General features: G+C 42.5%; 4 protein-coding genes across 5 annotated transcripts; 3 read left to right on the top strand and 1 right to left on the bottom strand.

The window, feature by feature from the left end:
• Positions 1-2,695: 2,695 nt before the first annotated feature.
• On the bottom strand, positions 2,696-7,912 carry anxa1a (annexin A1a). Of its 2 annotated transcripts, none has more exons than XM_085787304.1 (12): positions 7,867-7,912; positions 7,067-7,143; positions 6,291-6,381; positions 5,913-6,007; positions 5,674-5,787; positions 5,316-5,406; positions 4,744-4,823; positions 3,966-4,110; positions 3,770-3,865; positions 3,601-3,659; positions 3,361-3,483; positions 2,696-3,224 (listed from the first exon to the last, which is right to left on the bottom strand). In XM_085787304.1, the coding sequence occupies exons 2-12, from the start codon at positions 7,124-7,126 to the stop codon at positions 3,165-3,167; spliced, it is 1,014 nt and encodes a 337-aa protein (XP_085643430.1). In that variant the 5' UTR covers positions 7,127-7,143; positions 7,867-7,912; the 3' UTR covers positions 2,696-3,164. The 2 variants fall into 2 exon arrangements, with proteins under 2 accessions (XP_085643430.1, XP_085643429.1); XM_085787303.1 differs by having other exon boundaries at positions 7,871-7,912.
• Positions 7,913-9,768: 1,856 nt separating this feature from the next.
• On the top strand, positions 9,769-12,305 carry LOC146981774 (uncharacterized). Its single transcript, XM_085788196.1, has 4 exons — positions 9,769-10,062; positions 10,653-10,822; positions 11,499-11,675; positions 11,933-12,305. Exons 2-4 carry the CDS (start codon positions 10,720-10,722, stop codon positions 11,959-11,961), a joined length of 309 nt encoding a protein of 102 aa, XP_085644322.1. The 5' UTR covers positions 9,769-10,062; positions 10,653-10,719; the 3' UTR covers positions 11,962-12,305.
• Positions 12,306-13,433: 1,128 nt separating this feature from the next.
• LOC146981773 (uncharacterized) lies at positions 13,434-16,017 on the top strand. Its single transcript, XM_085788262.1, has 9 exons — positions 13,434-13,446; positions 13,555-13,676; positions 13,988-14,080; positions 14,149-14,271; positions 14,547-14,639; positions 14,812-14,872; positions 14,958-15,091; positions 15,541-15,717; positions 15,829-16,017. Exons 1-9 carry the CDS (start codon positions 13,434-13,436, stop codon positions 16,015-16,017), a joined length of 1,005 nt encoding a protein of 334 aa, XP_085644388.1.
• A 91-nt stretch (positions 16,018-16,108) lies between these two features.
• Positions 16,109-19,403, top strand: kifl (kinesin family-like). The gene is made up of 11 exons (XM_085788195.1): positions 16,109-16,222; positions 16,364-16,470; positions 16,780-16,879; positions 16,969-17,161; positions 17,323-17,503; positions 17,577-17,814; positions 18,385-18,545; positions 18,644-18,748; positions 18,849-18,946; positions 19,041-19,119; positions 19,237-19,403. The coding sequence occupies exons 1-11, from the start codon at positions 16,177-16,179 to the stop codon at positions 19,285-19,287; spliced, it is 1,359 nt and encodes a 452-aa protein (XP_085644321.1). The 5' UTR covers positions 16,109-16,176; the 3' UTR covers positions 19,288-19,403.
• The last annotated feature ends 2,875 nt before the right edge of the window (positions 19,404-22,278 follow it).

The following is a 22,278-nucleotide window of genomic DNA, read 5'->3' as shown; positions in this document are numbered from 1 at the left end:
AACCCTGCCGACGACATTACCAGGGGTAAAACCCTCACAGAACTCGCTGCACCCCACCGATGGAAACAGGGCCCTCCTTTCCTGTACCTACCCCCATATCAGTGGCCTTTAAACCCCTCCTCATCTTCCACTGAAGCAGCCACAGAATTGAGAAAGTCTGCATTTTGTGGTGTTGCTCATGTACTGCCCCCTAGTGTTCCCTCAAACCTACTGCAGTTCCAGTGCTGGGAGGACTTGGTGGCTGGTACCTCTCAGCACCTCTCTCCAGCCCTGGCGCCAAATTCTCAGCCCCCTGAGAGACCCTATGTGGAAACTCTTCTCCTCCAGCATGCACAAAAGGAGAGTTTCCCAGAAGAATATGCTTTGCTACAGACCAACAAACCCCTTCCAAAGCAAAGTCCCCTGAATAACTTGGCCCCTGAGTTTGATCTCACCACAAATCTAATCAGAGTAGGAGGGCGGCTGCGAAAGAGTGAGGATCTGGACTACAGTAACATGCACCCTGTGGTCTTGGATCCAAAAAACTATATCACACAGCTGCTGATCAAGGATTATGACCGACGACTGCACCACCCTGGCCCAGAGAGAGTTCTTGCAAGCCTAAGGAGGAATTACTGGATCTTACGAGGGAGGCAAGCAATAAGGAAATGTCAACATTCATGCATTGACTGTAGGAAATGGAAAGCCAAACCCCTGATCCCTCGGATGGCTGACTTGCCACCATCTCGCCTGCGGCTTTACAAGCCCCCTTTCTGGTCTACTGGGATGGACTGCTTTGGCCCCTTCCTCATCAAAGTTGGCCGCCGGCGAGAGAAAAGATGGGGGATCCTCTTCAAATGTCTCACTACACGTTGTATCCACATTGATCTCCTCTCAGGCCTGGACACGGACAGTTTCCTCATGTCTTTCCGCCGCTTTGTGGCACGGCGTGGAACCCCTTTCGAGGTGCATTCGGACCACGGCACTAACTTTGTAGGAGGCGCGAGAGAGTTGCAGAGAGCCTTTGACCAACTGACCCCTGCCCTCCAGGCTCAATTGGCCAAATACAAAGTTCGCTTCCTGAGGAACCCACCACACGCCCCTCACTTCGGAGGAACCTGGGAAAGAGAGGTGAGAGCAATCAAATCTGCTTTACGTGTGACCCTGGGTGATCAAGTTGTGACGGAGGAAGTGTTGAACACCGTACTCATAGAGGTGGAGGAGATCTTGAACTCCAAGCCCCTTGGATACCTGTCATCTGATGTGTCTGATCCTGATCCAGTCACTCCCAACCTCCTCCTCATGGGGCGGCTTGAAGCAGCCCTTCCTCAAGCCATATACGCCCATCCTGACCTTCTTGGAACAAGAAGATGGCGTCACAGTCAGGTACTTGCCGATCAGTTCTGGGCGAGCTTTCTCAAACACTATCTACCAACCCTCCAACCACGACAAAAATGGACTGGGGAGAACCCAAATCTCGTGGTGGATACTGTGATCATGGTCGTGGACCCAAACCTACCCGTGCCTCCTGGCCGATAGGCAAAGTTCAGAAGATCCTCCCCAGCTCGGATGGAAGAGTCAGAGTGGCCGAAATAGTGGTAAAAGGAAAGACCTATGTACGTCCAGTCAGCCGACTGGTGGCCCTCCTGGAATGCGAAGATGATCCAGACCCCCCTTCCACATGAGGATTTTCCCCACAGTCAAATATGATCCACATATTTAAGGGGCGGCTGTAGAAAATCCCCATCTCCTTCCACCTCCCTCCTTCTGCCTCAACTCCTGCTATCCCCCCTCCTTCCCCTGACATCACTGGAGGGCGGAGCTCGGAAGGTGATTTAGGCAGGTAGCTCACCTGTTGCAAGCCCTTTCTGCTCTGGGGAACAAAGGAGCTGCTGCCTAGTCCTCCTCCTCCCCAACTCCCTGATTGTTTGAGCTGCGTGATTGATGTAAGTTTTTCAGTTAAGTCCCACACACTCTTTGTTTATGTTATAGTTAATTCAACCGTATTGTTGCTACCTTGTTTACCATTTATTAAGTTTGAGTTAGGTTAACCAAGATTGAATACTTGTATATCTGAGTTTTGTGGGCTAATCTTTTCTGTTCTTCCATTCTCCTCCTTTTCATCAGCATTAACCAGCCAAACAATAAACTAGATGAATTGGACCTTCTGCGTTTGTGCCCTTGTTTCACATCACCACTCACTGCGTTGATCACCCATAATCCGGAACCAGCCTCACCCCACACCCAGTCATATTTTACACTACACAATAATGATTTACAAATCATAATCAGCATCAATTATGACAAAATTATTGCATCAAAGACTGAAAAGCAGAGTCAGAAAGTCATTGACATTGTGGTGGTTATTCCTCAGCGGAGTCAAGACTGACTGATGGACGGACCAACAGACAGATATCCAGGCAGATATATTATAGTGGCTAAATCTAATACATATTTGAGAGGACAAATGAGTCTTTCTAAAAGCTAACAAGCTAAATGCTACCAAGCTTGGTAGCCTAGCCTTACAGATTTTCTGGTGGAATCCCATGTGTTTTTATCTGGGGAAATCTACATTTAAATCATATATTATAATCATTTAGGCTAAATCTATCCATGACTAATTTATATTAACTCCTTACAAACGGACTAGATATAGATAGATAGATAGATAACCCTAACCCTAACCCTTGGAAAGAATGAGACAGCACAAACAGGCCTTCATATAAAAAGCTTTTATTTGGAGAATATCCAAGCTCCTTCAAGGGTATGTCTTCTACTTAACATTATTGGCACATGGAAGTATGTGTACATCATGAACTGTATACCGTATCCTTTTGCAGCTACAAGATGTTCACTGACTTTAGCCTCCTTTCAAGCACCATATAGACTCTAATTAGCAGTGTAAGGCTGAGGACTGTATGTCTAATGGAAAACTGCTGGGATAAGAGTGCTGGAAGGAAAGAAATAACTTGGACAAAAATATCTGTTGAAGCAGTGCAATGTTAAGCTCATTGCTGTTAATGTCTTCTATAATGTTGAGACAAACTCGAAGAGAAAAGACAGACTTGTCAGGTCTCCACAAGAACATAGGGCACAATATGTGTCATGAGATTACAGGTCATTTTCCACAGCCCTACATGGTAGTGGATCTTTGGTCACATGAGCTTTGATATCATTGATGGCTTTTAGTTTTCACTGCCACACAGAGCGAGCAGAATCTTCTCGTAGTCTCCCTTAGTGTCATCCTGAGGGAAAGAAAGACAGTCAGTAAGCAGCTGCACTTTCTCTTGTTTTGTGACTCTATACCAAAAACAGATCTGACCAATGCTAACACTGAGAAAGGGTTTTATTGTCATAATCCGTGGTAAAATATTTGCTCACCAGGATATCCTGGTAGAGTGTTTTGCCGTAGTTCTTCTTGTACTCGTCCTTGATCCGTTTCATGTCGATTTCAGAGCGGCTCACCATGATGCGGGTCAGGATATTTTTACGGGTACCTTTACCCTAAAGGCCAGAAAAGAGTCAGTGAGGAAAGGCCTGGTGTATCAGGCACAGCATCCTGCATGCAGTGCAGTGCAGTCTATTTATTTTGTGAGTAGTGGGCCATATAGACTACTGTACCTTCATGGCCAAGTAGAGCTTCTCTGCAAAGAATGCAGGCCTGCTTCCAGCACACTTCACTATTGTCGGTAAAAAAAAAAAAAAAAAAAAAAGTTTAAATCAAGTGTATAAATTATTGGATGAATGAATTCTCAGGTAATAATGTTAGAGTAGCTATTGGTGCCTTTACCTACTGCAGTGAGACAACTCTCAATGTCTCCCTTCATCTCCAGGTCGATGGCTTTGGCCACATCCACTTTGCTGTACTTTGAGTACCTGTCAAATACTGAAGGAGAGGATGTGGATGGAGGAGTGTTAGATGTGACAGGAACAAACAAACAGGAAAAACATCAGATGTTACTTAATGAGGCAGTAAGGCAGCTGACCTTTACGAAGATGACAGGCACTCCTGGTGGTGAGGATTTCAATGAAGGCAGAGCAGTCTTTGCCCTTCCTCCCCTCTCCAGCTTCATACAGAGCCCTGGCATCACTATCAATCAGCTGCTCAGAGACTCCTTCAGTCCTGCCGGCCTGTGACACACACAGACACACAAACATCACTGTACTGACCAAGGCAAGGATGGCCAAAGCATTTTACGTATTTTATTTGACTGTGTGACATGATTATGAAGCAAAATCTCATAGACAGCATCTTAATGTGAATGGAGCGAGATAATGATAAATACAAAAGATCCATGTTGTGCAAGTCAGTTACAGTAAGGCCTATTTCAGAGACACTAAATAACAAAATAAAATACCTATATCCTGGGCGCTGGAATCCTTCAGGAACACATTTTTCTACATTTTTTGTGCACGAAAACTGAACGAGAGGTATAGGTATATTGCCTAACAAATAATGATCTTTCCCACAGATTGTGTAGAAAGTTGACAAAGAGTTCCCACAAAGAAAGAATGTGTGCATGTGCGTTGAGGGAGTGGGACTGTTTATTTTTAATAAACCAGTGTCACTCTAGTAGCTGCAGGAGGGAGTGGTATGTTGCCTCAGAGCTTGGGGGCATCCAAGTAGCATAACAAAATAACTGTTTTGTCACTTTTGTTGTTGTGTCATCATTGCTGGATGCATCTTTAAAAAAAATGCTGTATTAAAAACAGAACGAGACACACAGTATGAGAGAGACAGCGGATGTGGAAGCTCACACGTACCTTGCAGAGGGCAATGAGGGCAGCCTTGAAGTCCCCACTGGTGTCAGACTTAATGTCATCCTCCAGGTCCTTCTTGTAGTCTAGGTAAACACAACAGATCACAACAGGAACATTGTTTAAAATGAGAAAACTGTGTTTCAGTGTGTCCATCTCTGATGTGTAAACTATCCAGAGGCTGTAACTTCCCACTTTCATATGTTCTCTCACTTCTATATATTCTAATAGGCTAATGCCAGAACGATACGAGACAGAGTTGTTTCCTAGGTAAATTCATGCAAAATCGCTGATACAAGCAGTCTCTGCATTTGCTTAGAAAACAACTCTGTCCCGTAACGCTCTGTTATTATCTCATAGCGTGGTGAATGTGCAGATCACAACTTGTCCACCAGAGCGTTTTGGAGTTGTTGGATTGTTTATTTGATGAGTTTGATGAGGGAAACCCCATTAGCCTCCGTAGTGTAGCTCTGAACAGCTCATGGCTCCGCCATTCTAAAAATAGCTTGCACTGACATGGCAATGGGCCAATTTGCCAAAAATGTTGAACTATCCCTTTAACATTTGTTGGCACTTACCCTCCTTGTAGGCTTTCTTGATATCCAGGATCTCTCTGTTGGTCCGGGACGCCAAAATCTCTATCAGGGTGTCCTCATCTGTGCCCAGTCCCTGAGACAAGGATGAATGGATAATTAGACTGAAGCTGGGAAAGACCACTTATGCCTCACCGGTCAAAACACAACGCTGGCTTACTGCTACGGAAATGATACAAGAATACGTGGAAGTGGCCAGATATCGGCCTGCACCAAAAATAACAGGTGATGTTGAGGTCAAAACAGTTTCCATAGATATGTTCACATCCTGCTTTGTGCAGTTTATATGTTTATATGAAAGTTAATTTTAAGTAAAACTGTCTCTATGGGTGTGTTTGTGCACCTTCATAGCCTGTTTCAGCAGCTGGGCATCGTACTGGGGGGGTGTTTTCAGCAGAGCCAGCACCACATCCTCCAGGTCTCCCTTCAGAGCGCTCTTCAGTGCTGCTTCCAGAGGCTGTGAAGAAACAGCAACCATTGCAAATGTTTGAGGGCATGTGATCATGTGCGTAACTGTACTTTTGCTGTTTTTATACCAATTTAAATTTTTTGGTATGAAAATCTGTGTGTAATTGTCTTTACCTTGCCACTGGCTTGCTGGTAAGCCTCTTTGATCTGCTGTCTCTGCGTGTTGCTCCGCTTCACCAGAATTTCAATAATGGTGTTCTCATCCACACCTGCAAAGAGAAAGATGGTTATTCTGCATCTGTACGACAGAGTAAAATATATAATCCAGCTTTGATGAGCCATTGTGAGAGTTCACATAGAGATGTGAGGTAACTTTCCATACAACAGGCAGTCAACAGCACTGTTTGTACCAATGATGCATGATGGCCAGCAGAGGGTGTTAATGTTACTCTCACAGAAACTAGCCCTTCATATTTAAAGGAAACACACATTGCAAATACAGAGCATGTTCACACACGCTCCAAAGCTTCCCTGTGCATGTTTTCAGTTCACCTTTCGTTTTGATGGCCTTGTCCAAGACCGCTGCATCTCCATTGGGGCTGAAATTGGGTGCTGCTGTCACTGTTCCCTCGTTCTTCAGGACCTGAGTGACACAACACAGATTATTATGTCTTGTAAATGCGTGACTTCTACATCCTCTATCTTTCGTCATACCAGAAATATAAAGACACTTGTGGCAGATTCTATCTGTCCTGTTGGTACTGCCCTGTCTGTCTCTGCCCCTACACCTCTATGCTTTTATAAATACCATAACAGTGCCCTTTATAATGCTTGTGCACACACCACTGTTGGGCTGACATGAACAGAAGAGCAAAGAGGCACAGACTGAGATCATGCAGGCTGACATTGTGCAACTTTTGCCGTGGTTCACTTTAAGAAATCAGGGAAAGCAGAAGTAGCATTTTGTTCTGTTTGCAGAGTTTATAAAGGGAGGGGTGAAAATTCCTGCCGCCATGAGTCACACACTCACAGCACTAAGTATGGTCATCTTTGGACATAGTTTTTATCATCCTAACTACCTTTCACTTTAATAATAATTTCCATCTTATCTCTCTGCTCCACTCCCTTTTCCTTCCCCCTATCAGCCCTTTAACTTCCCACTCATTCATTCTTTTCTCAACACGCTCTGCACTCGTCTCCTTTCCTCGCTGTAAACTCTAAACGCCTGATGAATTTTTTCCACGAGCATACCACAGGATGGGGAAAAAAAGGAAAAAAACCAGGGTGGTTGGCCTTAGCAACTGAAACAGAACAACAGCGTTACGTACTGAGTCATCAGGCATGCCCAGATAGACGGTCTGCTGCATGAAGGCTTGGATGAAAGACATGGTGGGACTGCTGGAGTCTGTCAGAGAAGAGAAGAGAAGAGAAGAGAAGAGAAGAGAAGAGAAGAGAAGAGAAGAGAAGAGAAGAGAAGAGAAGAGAAGAAGTAGATGTCATCACTGACTGGATCCAAATATAAACATGTAGCATGAAATGTTTTGTTTAGAAAGTAATCTGCAAGTCTGTGGTCTGTGGTGACAGTACATGGCATTAAAAAAAAACTCACTCTTTTATTTCTACTTTGAGTAGGCTACTAGTCTCTCACCAGTTCTAACAATGAGTTAGCACAAGATAAAAATGGAAACTCTGTTTGTTTTCCCATATCCACTCCTCAAGAGTAAACTCTCTGCATATTTACTGTAGATTTATGTTTGGTGGTTTTTTCCATAATGTCAAACATGTGGAAGCTGCCTGGCCACACCCACATAAAACTCAGTGACGGGCACACAGTTCATTGTAGAGTAGCACACACATATTCTCTTGTAAGTGTCGATACTGGTGCTGAGAGACAGCTTTGCTGCATACTTCAACCAGATCAACACTTAACTTGCGCCACATGCGTAAATCAAAAAAAAAAAAAAAAAAAAAGTAATGTCACCGCTATTTCCCAGCCACACCCTTCATTTGTTGCACCAACACCTTGAGGAAGAGAAGATTAAAGTCCCTAACCTAACGCCGGACTTCATCGAGGTCTCAAACTACAGGCTGGAGAAGTGGTGTTAGATTTTGATGGAAGCAGACAGACTTACCGTGAGGCTTTAGAGAGAAGAAGTTTGTCTAAGTTTCCAGGGGCGTTGTAGGGACAGAGGGAGTATATTTATACCCATGATAAACCCCACCTAGTAACGGGTCCAGCCCATCCTACCCTGCACAGCTCCCATTGGATTGAACCACTGCCTGCCACAGAGGGCGACGCCGTGCGTAAGAACCCACATCAGCAGCAGCAGCAGCAGCCGCAGCTGCTTCCTCCACCTCCGGCACATTTCTACCAGTCATGCTGCTGACCTGGAAACACGCGCTGACCAAGTGCCAGGTCGCAATCTCTCATAAAAATTGATATCACGTGTAAAATCACTGAGTTTGCGTCTGTGACTGAGGAAGTACTGAGAGATGACACTTTATTGAACTTATTCTGGTTTTAATGAAGTGCTTCACATTTATTTTCTGTCGTAACTAGGCCTATATTCTGCTTTTGTACGTTAGAATTTGTTGCTTTCCCCTCAAGTTTTTATTTCTAACATCTTAATAATTTACATAAAAGTTTTTTTATTGTAAAATTGTGTGTCTTTTCATGAATACAGGCTATGTGATTTTTGTTTATTTTATTAAATGAAAACTTAAGTATATTTCTTGATATAGCTCCTCCACTCCGAATCTGTGACCCATCTGGTTTGCTTTATGTGTGTGTGGTAGATGGAAGTGAATTTAACTCTTAAACTCTATAAAAACCATTAACCAAAACTTCATTTGTGTGGTGTTTAGGGCTCTGTGTGGACACACAATTGTTACACAGCTTGGCTGTCATCACTGTGAAGCCATGGGGCGGACAGTGCATCAGCACATACCACATTGCTTCTGGCACAGGTAATATATATCCAGTGTGTCCACAGGGGACAGTTTCATACTTTCAATTGAATTGTAATCATCTCCATTTGACATTCCTGCTGTTATCTCTCCCCTTGCATAGATGTAATCAGCCTCCTCAAATGAATCAACAACCCTTTGTGTGGGACCTCTGACCTCAGCTCAACAGTAGGCCTGACAGGAGACACAGGGGCACATGAACAAAGATCAACTCACTGTCCTCCAGAGGAGTCTGTTGATAGTGTGATGAGGTAATGAGTGTCTTTAAGGTGTGGTATGTTGTCATGACACCACAGCCAAGGCCTGATGCTACCTGCAGGCTGCATGCCTCAACAGAGGGGTTGCACATTCACACCCCTTAAAATAACATGACACATTTAAATGATGACGACATTATAAATGCATCACAATGTAAGAAGTTGTCTGAACAATCAAGACCTAACAGGCTCTTTGTGAATCAATAAACACTTTAATCTATCACATGCCTGTCTGTGGTAGCCTACAGCAGAAAGGTGAATCTTCCTGACTGGGCGTAGTGTATTAATGTTTTTATTATTATTATTATTATTATTATTATTATTATTATTATTATTATTATTATTATTCATCATTTGTTGAAGTTGTATATTTGACAAAGTGACACCATACAGCCACGGGGGAATATGGCCAGGGCAGGGCAGGGCAGGGCTTGGATTGTGCAAAAGGAAGGTGGGGCAAAGCTGAATTTTCATTAAAGTGGCATCATGGGTAGATTTATCTTTAAGCCAGGTGTGTTAAACAGATGCTCAAGCTGTGGTCCAAATGTTCCAAATGAGTCTGTGGGTTTAAAAATGAAAGGAAATCCTCATAGAACAGCCTGGCCATACCTTTATTACCATGAAATTGATTTTTTTTTTTTTTTTTTTTTTACAATCACCTCTTTCAGAGGTTTTCACTGTCACAACAAACTGCATATGACACTTTCCTAATACTCCTCAGTGAATGTAGGTGAACCCATTCCTGGCTCGTTCCTTGTATCCAAAACAATTGAGGAAACAAGACTAGAAGAGATTGTGTGAAATGAGTGTGTGTATGAGCTGTACGTGTGTGTCCATGTGTATGAGGCAGCTTCTAGTTACAATCTCAATCTTACACATGGGAAACCTGAGGACTGTTTGGGGCATCTTTTTACCAGCAGGCTCTGTGGGGTTTCAGCCAGTACCTGGTGAAACTCCATCTCTGCAGGTTTAATATTTAAACACTGTTGAGAGTTTGGTTCCCCTAGAGATCAGGATCGCCATGCCCTTGCACTCGCACTGTCCCAGCACCCAAACCTCACTGAGGCGCACTGAAGGGATCTGATCAGCTCTGAGACCAGGTAGTCCTTTTAGTGTTAAGCGTTTTTAAAATCTTTATTTCATTTTCATCTATTCAGGTTTGTCATGTTTTCTACTTTTTTTTTTCCTTCTTCTTCTTCTTCTTTTTTTATTTAGATAATTGTGTTTTCTGATTAATTCATTCAGTGTGTATTTTACATTTTATACATCAGTTTCATGACAGTATCACTCATTTTGAAGTAAATTGAAATCTTGATATCACTTTACTTAACAAAAGAACTGGCATCGTTCCAGCTCTTGCTGAGTGAGATGTGAGATTTGTTCTTATAGAGCACCGTGACATCAAGGAAACTGAGAATAAACCCACAAATTAAACTTTGGGATTTTCAGTTTTTCCTGTGCTGAAGCTTGTAGCTTATAGTAGCTCGGAGAGGCTGACAAAAGGATTACACTCCCTGAGTGAATCTGCTGTGTGAGCCTTTTGACATCTGCAAATAGTTTGGGGGTTGAAGAAGAGTTCATGATGCAGATTGAAATATTTTGGGATTTTCAGTTGCATATAAATTACAAATTTTCATTTGTCTTTGATCTCTCTGGCTTTACAACAATATTAACTATCTTTTCTCCACAGATTTTGGACAGATATACAGAGGTAATGCAAGAAAATTAGTGACAGCCAACCCACACTTGTATACACAATGTATGTGAACCTTTTTGGAGCTGAGAGTGGATCCTATTCACTGACCTTCCTCGGAAAGAAAGTCGGGCGACATCACTCTGTGGCTCCTGCAGGCAAGCAACGTGAGTGTGCCGGACATCTACAACTAACAATTCATCTCAATTATATGCTCATCTTTAGGGTGGTAATGATGTGCCTGGTGTCATTTCTGGATCTGGATATCAGATTATACGTTGAGGTGGAAGCTGCTCTGGGTGATAAATGTGAAGCAGGTGGACAGGTGAAGTTAGACAAGGCTTAAATATTTCAGCTGCTTGGCCGCTGCTGTTGTGAGGCAGTGGAGCAGAGAGTGTATCAGAGCAAACATACCACACCGTTCCTGGCAGGGACTGGTGTGAGATCTGCATACGAGGGCCAGCCAGAACAAGATTCACTGCACATACAAACATACAGACTAATAGACTACTATGTGTACACTTGGCCTGGAGGACAGTAGCATTAGGCAGTGGTGACTCCAGCTGTGGCAGAAAAACTAGATGCAGATGTGTTTTGTGTGGCCCACATCCAGGGATCTGTTGGTTCTTGATGTGTTCGGAAAAGACTGGATTCATGCCTACATTATGTTACCCAGATGTTTAACCTGCAGCTATCTGTTACCCTCAGAATCTACCCATCCATCTTTATATGCAATTGTTTGCTTTCTTAACGTTTATACCTTGGTCTTCTTTTTTTCCGTCTGGACAACAAAGCTTCCTCTTTACATCATATACCTCATCTGAAAGTTTATTTCCTTAACAGGTGCGTGGGAGGCTACTGACAGGCCTGTCTGTGCCGAGGACCCTCTGGTGTCCTCACAGCCCGGTCGGGTCCCGGTGGCAGCACAGGCGCTGGAGGATTTACCAGGCAGCGTACCGGAGCGAAAGGAAGACAGGCCCTGTCCAGCGATTCACAGCACTCAGTTTAACAGTACAGCAGGTCAGAGCAGTGTACTCTTTCCTACACAGACATCAATGCAATCACTAAAGCATAAACTGTAGCTCTCTCTGTTTCAACCTTTCATCTGACAAAGGCTGAACTCCAAACAACACACTGTTGCAAATTTCAACTCTGCTCTGTTTTGAGCCTTTTGCCCACTGTCTGCTTTCAATCTCATGCAGCAGATAATCTGTGTGTTTTATATTCCTGACTTTTCCCTGTAATTCCTGACATAATTTCTGTTTTTCTACTGAAAGGTGTTTCTGGGAGGAAGGTAACGGCATGATGGCACGCCTACATTCCTGTATGAGGAAACAAAGAGGGGAGATGGGGGGCTGGGCACGTGTGTGCAACAGAGAGTTGTGAAATATTCACAGGGAATGTGTCTTTATTTTAGACAAACCTGAACACAGTGATGGATTGAATGGAGAATGAAACTAAACAGGGACTAACTACTGCTGCTTTCCCAACTCATATAACCTCATAAATAACTGAATCGCTGACAGTAACCACATTTTGAATGTATATTTCAGAAATGAACATGTAACTTCACATTAAACTGGCTGCTAATCATAATGATGAAGATGTAAAACGTGTTTAAAATCTAATTAATAAACTGGTAACCTGTTATACTGAAGTTTATGTGCTCTACTTTTTGTCATGATTGCATCCCTGTTATATTGAAGCTGCAATAAAATGACAATGATCACACATTGTACAATTTAATCATAAAGTGCACAAACACAAGTTAAGTATCGAAAGCAACAATTTCCCACACACATGTGAAGGAGTCATTTTTAGTTCCAGCACCCAATGAAAGTATTTCATTAGTCCAACATTCATCTAAACACAACTATAATTCTGATTATGTAAAATAATTATTTTACTCATCTGCAGCATGGTGGAATGTGGATTGCTGGAATACCGGTGTAATATTGCACATCTTTAATTTTAACACATGATATTAACAACAGAGAAATAACACACTTTGCTGGCCATAAAAAAAATCAAATCAAATCAAAAACTGATTTATCATAAAATAGCACATTCATGGCGTCGCAACAGGATGTTGCAACATCAGACCTTCTGTCACTCTTGCTCTTCTCTTTTTCTTTCTTTTTCTTCCTTACTTTTTTTTTTTTTTTTTTTACTTTTACTCTTCGCTGAGCCAATTTAAACTGTCTACCAACATTTGCTTCATTGTTCAAGATGTTGTTCTCCACAAGACTCAGTGGATGAGGAGGTGGGATGCCTTCAGGCGCTGGATTGGCGCTGAACGAAGGAAACACCCAAGGCAAGAGGTGAACCAAGGTGCTGTAAACCGGTGAAGACATAAGGAAGAGGAGAAAGGATGAGAGAGAGAGTGTGTGTGTGTATGTGTGGCACCTGTGGTTGATATTTCATTGAATCAGTGTGTCCACAGTTACCGTTGTAGTTGGTTGAGTTTGTTTTATGTTGACATTTAGGCAGAGCAGGGTTAAGGTTAGGTCATAAAATCATTTATCATATTTCACATCATTAATCTGCCTCCAGAAGTTATTTGGATGGAACTGTTGTTGATTGTTGTTGATCACACACTTGAAATATATTGTATTCTATCACCTTATTACTGGCAGCTTAAACTGTCAAATCGAAGAAGCAGAAGTAGAAGGTAGTGGAAACATTCACATATAAGTTTACAATAGTTCAAAGTTGTATTTAACCACAGTACTGTACATGAGTAAATACACTTATACTCCATTGTAGAGGGGGATAATGATGGTGTGTGGAGGTGAAATATACCTCAAATAAATACGGGTTGTGGTTGTTGAGATTAGAAAAGTGAATTCTGTGGCTTTAATGGTTCTGAATAGTGACTTGCAGCATGTTATTTCTGCAGGCTCATCGGAGTCACAGCTGTCAGACAGCAGCGATGCAGATCAGGCGACGCCAGAGGCTGAGAGATCACAAGACGTCAAGGTCTACATCCCCTTCGAGTCAGCTGAACTCTGCATCACACAGGTAAAGTGATGGGTGTTGAATGAGTGGATGTTTTAATGATAAGAATAGAATCAGTTTTATATCATTGTCAACTTGAATGCTGAAAGACACGTATGAATCTGAGCTCACCCTGGTTACCAGGATACCAACACCAAATCAGATAAAATAAACAGCAACATGCGACCACACAATGAAAACAATGTCAGACTCTGTGTCGTGTTCTTGCTCACACTCACATGTCTGCTCTGATGCTTCAGCCGTGGCCCTGGAAGGCATCCCATCAGCATCCGGTCTCTATTTTGTTTATGTGAGGTCTATGTGTTTGTAAACAGATAGCTGGGGACATGGAGGCAATGAAGAGACGACACCTGGACATGGTGCGAGAGCTGGAGGAGAACTTCCAGATCACAGCACGAGAGACCCAGGTGTGTGTGCACACGTGTGCCCGCACTAAAATATAACAATAATGCAAATGACGGATATGTTTTATCAGGAATGGACTGTGCAGAAGATCAGATCTCACCACCAGAACAAGTTGAACACTTTGCGTAGAATCCTGGACGTCTACCAGGAGAAGGTGGAGAAGAAGAATGCTGACTGGGAGAGGAGAGTTGTGGTCAGTGTTGTCCATCTCTCCTTCCTGCCTCTTACTTGAACGTCTCTTTTATTTAAAACTACTCCTGCCCTATTTTCACCAATGTTATCTAAAATTCTGGCCCATTCCCCTGTAAGGTTTCCAGCTCTCATAGAACACTTTGTTCTCTCTGCTCATAAAGTTCAACAACACTCTCAAACTCTCCAACCATCTGTCATGCTTGTGCACAAATTGCTCCCAGTATTTGTGACACATCAGTCATTCTTGTATTTCTTCCCTGGCCCTGCTTCCTGCAGGCCTTGACTGCACAGAATGAGTATCTGCTGGAGGAGCTGACAGGCGAGAGGAAGAGGAGTAAAGAGGAGGTGCTGCAGTGGCACAGAGAAAAGGTAGACGTCTTCATGAGCTCTTATGTGTTCCTCTGAACTCGAGCACCCTCCTGTGGCCATATTTCAGTTTCATTTTGTTGCAAAATCATCTCTCTCTCTCTCTCTCTCTCTCTCTCTCTCTCTCTCTCTCTCTCTCTCTCTCTCTCTCTCTCTCTCTCTCTCTCTCTCTCAGAGCAAAATGCTGGAACTGTTCTCCAACAGGCTGGATATCCTGCACAGCCACCAGGCCTCCAGTGAGTGAGTCACTGTGCATGCATTCAGATGCATGAGTTACAGTTTTATATTACACCCCTGTTAATGGTCTGTGGCTCTGGACAGCACTACAGGAGCTGCAAATGGCCAGACAGGAAGTGGGGAAAGTCCAAGAAATATTGATGGCATCATCACAGGAGCAGCAGGAAGACACAGAGGAAGGTGAAAGCTCAGAGAACAAAGGACAAGAACAAACTGTGGTGGGTTGGAATTAGTTACCGTGGCAGTCTGCACAATGGTAGATTATAAACATATCAACATACAACAAGCAAAACTATCTAACCCCATGAGAGAGAATATTTAGACACTCATTGTTAAACATCAGTCAGCCATGACATTGTGATCACTGATATTAATTATCTCCTTAAATTTATCTCCACTTAAATTTGTACACTACTTCATGGTGTTTTCTCAAAGGGCAGTGACCTTTTACATTGCGATAACAGATGCAGGAGTGGTTTGAGGAACACAACAAAGAGTTCAAGGTGTTGCCTTGGCCTCCAAATTCCCCAGATATCAGTCCAAACAAGCATCTGTGGGATGTCAGATCCATTGCATGCATGGTCTAGTGGTCATACATGACAAGATACTGTGTGTTTCTTGTGATAGATTTAGGCATACAAACCTTTTGCTGCACTTATATTTGCAGGATTGCACTGAGTCCAATCTGCCACTAGAGGGGGCTAAAGCCCGTCTAGAGGAGTTGAAGGAGAGTTTGTATCAGAGGGAGAGAGAGATCACTGACCTGCTGGAGGCAGAGAGAAGCCCTGTCCCTCCTGTCCCTCCACCACCCTGCAGTCTACTGCTTCCCACTGTCATACACAAGGTGCTACTCAATTTAACTGTGTATTAACTATATTGAATTATTTTAGATAGGTAGTCTCTGTTTTGCTGTGGTAAACACTGAACGCTGCTTTCATGACTTTGTTGTTTCAAGGCTCATGCAGTCTGCAGTGCAGTGGCTGAGACCAGAGCTGTTTTGGAGCGGATGATTGAGGAGAATCGGTTGGCTCTGGCTGAAGCCAGAGATAAATTGGGCCGTTTACAAACAACCCAAGAGGCCAAGGAGGATCAGACCCCTGACCATGAAAAGTTATATTATGGGAACATTTGCTATGGCTTCTGATATCAATTTTAAATTAAGACAAATTAGAATTTTTAAATTCCTTTTGTCTGAATAATAACAATCATGAAAATGATTTATTTTCCACCCGTCAGGTCAGATGAATATAAGTCAAGTTTGTCTTTACTACAAGAAACAGTGAGAGAGTATGAGGTTACTCAAATGGCCTTAGACTGCATCAAAACTGGAGAGAGCCCAGTTACAAATGGTTAGTAAATAACTTAAATGCCCTGAATATGTAGCTTGCTCTAATCAATCACCCTCATGCAACCAGTCCCTTAATATGCTTGAATTTGGCTCACTGAATGCATCACCTACAACAGTGGTTTAAATGTATTATTTTGCTCAGACTGTGATGGAGTCTCAGAACTGGAGGAAGTTCTCGGACAAGGGACAGTCCAAACCACGGAGCGAGTGAAGAGTGTCAGTCAGCAGCTCCTCTTACTGCAGGATCAGGTTGGTCTTAGTTCACACAGATCAGTGTATCAGGCCTGTGATAGCCCTTAACTGCTGAGGATACTAAAAAACAGTGTCATTGCCACCATGACATCGATGGTAAAACTGATTATTTCCTGTTGTAACAATCATTGCTCGAGTGTTGACTGCCTGCGACAGCATCATAATGGTTTGGGACATATATTGGCTTCATCAGTGCCTGTGTATCGAAACTTATGTGTTGTAGCAAATCCAATGCAATATTTCTGGATTATTCAGGAATTTAAGCTTTTTGTCGTCTCATGTGTGTTGTCATGCTTTTCTCTAAAGCTGAAGCAAATTAAAGATGAGAAAAAGAAAATTATTGAGAACTACAATTCAGAAAGGGCAATGAGGAAGAAGTACTACAATATGGTGGAAGATATGAAAGGTACACATTTGCCAGCTTTCAGTGTTTATGTGTGAAAGTAAAAAGTTAGGCCTTCTCAGTATAACCCTTAAACTTTTTTTTCCCCACAGGTAAAATCCGAGTGTTTTGTCGGGTTCGTCCAGTGAACCGAAATGAGGCTGCACAGGGTGGGGCAGTCGTTGTAAATAAAGTAGATGATTACTCTGTCACCGTGGAAACGCCTCGTGGTCCAAGGGAATTTCAGTTTGACAAGGTGTTCAGCGCTGAAGCATCTCAGGAAGACTTGTTTCAGGACACCAACAGGTGAGAGGGATTGACGTGCTTCCAAATCAGGAAGCAATGCAATATATTAACATATTAACAGAAGTGAAGATACAATTACTGAAGTAATGTAGGGGGACACTCTGATGGAGCCCCCCAGATGATGGTGGAAAGTTGTCAGCCCAGAAGTATTCTCCCCACAGACTGATCCAGTCAGCAATCGATGGCTACAACGTCTGTATCTTTGCATACGGCCAGACGGGCTCAGGGAAGACCTTTACCATGGTGGGGGACAAGGAACAGAAGAACCCCGGGATCATGCCAAGATCTTTTAATGCCATATTTGAGATCATACAGGAAAACAGTTCCAAATTTGACTTCAAGGTAAGAAGGTCACATTATCCTTCTCCTCTTGTCTTCCTCCCTCCCATCCATGTCCTCTGTGCTTCCACCTCAGGTTTCGGCCTATATGCTGGAACTGTACAATGACCGGCTGCAGGACCTCTTTGTGAGCCTGGCCGGTGAGGCCCATGCACAGCCCCAGTCCCATGGGCAAGCCAGGCGGGTGGAGATCAAGAGGAACAGAAAGGGGGTTGTATTCGCCCAAGGAGCAGAGACAAAGGAGGCTTCCAGTGCCCAGGAGCTGTATGCTCTGTTCCAGCAGGCCTGCGCCAACCGACACATCTCTGCCACCAGTGAGTTCTCTGTGCCGTGATGTGCCGTGCCGTCCAGTTCAAACAGTGCCCTGCTAAATGGTTTGGATTAATCGCGTTTGTTGCAGTCATATGATGGCTAGGTACATCATTACTGGACTGGGCCGACGAGTGGCAGAGCAGCCAAAATTTGAATCAGCAACACTGGTTTATAGGTGCATGCAGGTCATCTGAGTCTGTACAGGATGCACCTGATGGCTTACTGATACACAATCAGAGCCACCAAGAACCACAACTTTATTATTAACAATTACAAACGTAGTCCACTGTAAGGACTGATGGTGAGAAATCACATTTTCAATAATATTTATATTTTTATATTTCTTTAACAATTTGACTATAGCTGCAATTATAGGATGAGACATGATTAGATGATTGATCTGTTCATATTGTAATTTGAAATACAAACTGCAATGATTTTGAAAATTATTTTTTAAAATATAAGTAATTTATGATAAATATCATGCAAATGATCGGCAAGTTAAACGATAACCAGCAATTTATATAATTGAAATTTAATATAATTACTGTAATTGGTGGATGTTTCACTAGAGATGAATGTGGAGAGTTCTCGTTCCCATCTCATTGTTGGCATCATGGTGGAGAGCAAAAACCAGACCAATGGGAGTGTGAGTAGTGGGAAGCTGAGCCTTGTGGACCTGGCAGGCAGTGAGCGAGCAGCCAAGACCGGCGCCAAGGACCACCAACTGAAGGTACAGTATGCATGCATATCGTGTTTTGACTGGCCCAACAAGTGACAGTGAGGATGACTGATGTTTCTTAAAGCCTCAAATGCTTCACTCATCAACAGGAGGCCAACTCCATCAACAAGTCTCTGAGTGCCCTGGGTGATGTGATCTCAGCCTTGTCTGCCGAACTGCCCCATGTACCGTACAGGAATAGTAAGCTGACACAGGTAATCATCAACTATATTGATTCAGTTGTGAGTGAACTTTATGATTTCTTATGGTCATTTTGGATCAGCCCAACCTGACTCATCTTTTTTGTCCCCTCAGGTGATGCAGGACTCCCTGGGCGGCAATGCCAAAACCCTTATGATCGTAAACGTATCTCCTTCAGAGTGCAACCTTGATGAGACTCTCACATCTCTCACGTAAGAGTGAACACAGAGTGACAGAGGCATCATTATCATTTATTTAAATACCAACAATCTCCTGCAAAACACCTGAACTTCCCAAACCTTTCAGTTACGCAACAAGAGCGAAAGCCATAACAAACAATGCTCAGAGGAATGTGGAAAGCAAAGAGATTGCCCAGCTCAAAGAGGTAAATGTCACAGTGTCACAAACATGAATGAATCTGTATTTAGAATTGAACCTAAAAAAATTGAAACAGTCACACCGACTTTATTTCAGTTTTAACGTTCCCATCTTTTTCTGATAGGTCATCATGAAGCTGAAGTCAGGACAGACAGTGGAAGAGGAGGATGTTTGAACTGGACTTTACAACACATTGTGCATAATTCCTGTATCTAGAGTATTTTAAGTGATTTGAATATTTGGTCTCATGAAAGGGAGGGGTGGCATCACAACAGGAGCACTGACAGTGCATTCAGGGGATTGCGTGCAGTTTGTTAATGACTGCTGCTTCCTCACAATACAGGGGCCCATGTGTAACTGAATTAGCAAATGTGAAGTCAGTTGATCGTTTAGTTTGTACCCCATTACAGCCTGAGATGGTAAGTCCATGACCTGTGTCTGTGCTGTTAAAGGATATTGCAAACCTTATTATGGGATTTATGACAGAAGATAACTGTTTAAAACACTTTTAAAAGGGTGCCAAAACTTGCAAGAAAATGTACTGATTTCTCTCTCTCTCTTTTTATTTTATTACTTATCCAATTAAGTAAGTAGTACCAAGGTTTTATATCCCTTAAAATTGACAACCGTTTCATGTAGACATCCATGTAAGGAGGGCAGGTATTTAAGAGAGAGGAGTCAAAGAGAGATTTATTTAGCTGTTTATTGGGTTGTTGGCTCAGACTAAAACAGTAACAGCAGATCCAACAGTTTGAGCCAGGTTGGCATTTCAGTGCTGATGGGAGATAATAGTTTCTATAAGTAGGCTGCCTTTTGTCTGCATTTGGACCTTATCTTAATTGTTCAGCATTTTTAATCTATACTGTGGGCCCCACAAGTAGCTTGTCTTTGTTATGCCACATTAGAGCCATGATTCCCAGCTTTGCGTGCTTTGTTTTGTTGGCTGCTTTAGATCAGAGGCCACTCAGCACATGTTCACCATGATTTGTTATTCTTTAATGAAGACCATAGTTTCAGTCATACTGTGAGATCTGTGGACTAGAACAAAGTGAGGGACAAAGACACAGAGTGCTACAGAGAGCACACAGAGAGGGAACAGGGTTGATGAGGGGGCTGAGGTCTCATCCTCTTGGTGTGTTTTGTTAATCAGTCCATACAAAGCAATTCACCGTAAATGGGTTGCATACATGACCACCCACCGGCAAAACAGGGAATGATGCCTTAATACAGTTAATGAGTGCAGGCTCACTGTCCCTCTAGGGCACCTGTCAGTGCATAGCAAGCTATTGATGCCAATCCAGGAGTTATCATACATGTATAATATTTTACTTTTATCCAAATGGGATTTAATGAAATAAAATCAACACATCATAGGGTATAAACTCCAACACAGAAGTAACTGATGTTCATCACAACTTGAATTGTCAAAAATCAGAAACCAAAGATCTTTAAGACATGTTTTAGGACAAAGCAAAACTTTACTTTTTTGGCAAAAAAAGTTTACCAGGTCAGTCAAGTAAAACACATCTCTGAGCGGAAAAGTTCCTCTTTTTGCATTAATTAAAACCCTTAGTGAAGCTGTGTATCTCCATACACCTGTCAGCTGCTGGCCTGCAACTCTTCTCATCAAACATGCAAATATCTGCTTATTTTCTGTTTGCTAATTACAGTTAAGTGACACAACTACAAGTGTGTAATATACGGGTACTTGAGGTCTTCATGTTTGAACTGGAAACAGGTTTTAGACTCAGAGAAGGAAGAGCAAATTGTACACCAACAGGTCATAATGGTAATGTATATGTACTTACATAGATAACATGAGCCTTTGCCTTGATTATTGCAGCTTTTTTTGTCACTCAAACAGATAAATAATTGGAGACATAGCTTTTGGTTTTAATATAATTGTTTTATTTGTGATTTTTTTTTTACAGTATAGTTATCTATTTGTTTTGTAGACAATTAGTTAATTTTCTTGCTGTATTAGTTAATGTATTTATGAGTTTCTTTGAGTTACAGTACCAGTTCCTGGGGATTGCTGCTGGAGTTGGTTGTCTGGATATCAAAAGGAGTCCCAGCTCTATCAGACCTGTTTAAACTGTATTAATTATCAGTTGGGTAGCACCATGTTCCTTCAGCTTCATGGGATAGGGCAGTGTTTTCCTTGTTAGACTGATGTTACTGATGTTTTGTTTATGTTCCTTGTTAATTTAAAGTAGGATTGTACAAACAAGTTGTGGTTATATAGTTTGTTTGTATGTCTGTTGCCTTGTGCATTAAATGGCCTGCCACTATACATGTTTCATCGTTTCAGTTTGTAAGGTCAGTTTGTTCTGTTAAGAAAAGGCTATGACCAGCAGGTTACAACAGGTTAAAACACAAGAAGGCTGTAAAATAAACACTACACACTACAAATTACTTGAGCACTCAGACGTTTGCTGAATAGATAACAGTTTTAAAATGAGAATAACTTCATGAACACAGCTTTCATACTTTCTTTTTACTGGTGAAAGTTAAGAAATTCTTATCTATCTTATTCTTTAACACATATCACCATGCTTCTTTACATTCAGCTTGTGAAAATAGAGCTGCCTGATTTCACACTTCACCGTCCTCTTTACTTCTCTCATAAATGTCTGGAACTGTATCTAATCTGAGTGTGTGGGAGGTCACAGTACCGATGGGAGACGAGGAGGAGGTTCAAAATGTCTTAATATATACTTTTGCGTCATTCCTCTGAGAGCCACTGGAGAGATGGGACAGATGAGTTAGCTCAGCAGTGTTTGCCCTGAAGCTCAAGTAAAAGAGGAGGAGGAGCCAGGGCAGCGGGATAAAGACAGGAAGAAGATGAGGACATGAGGGGGATGAGAAGATGAAAGGGATCTCAGAGATGAGAAGGGGATAGGAGTAAAGTTGAAACACAGAAGGGGAGACGAGGACCAACGAGAGTGAGCATGAACCCTGCATGAACACAGTTTGAGGCCTGAAGCACTGATCACCAATCTGAAACACCCTCTCGCTCCCTCCCTCAGTGTTTAACGGTAACTAATAACTTACGATAAAGACTTTTAATGAGGGGTCGTTTTCAAGCTATAGTTTCATTTTTAGTGTAGTGGGACAAGAAGACAGAGGGATGCTTTCAAAGTACAGCCACAGAAGTACATTGAAT

This window comes from Trachurus japonicus, chromosome 9, assembly GCF_045865225.1.
Source record: "Trachurus japonicus isolate A0001 chromosome 9, Traja_1.0".
Taxonomy (NCBI): Eukaryota; Metazoa; Chordata; class Actinopteri; order Carangiformes; family Carangidae; genus Trachurus; species Trachurus japonicus.
Note: the sequence above shows the minus strand (reverse complement) of the source record. Positions and strands in the feature narration are given on the sequence as shown.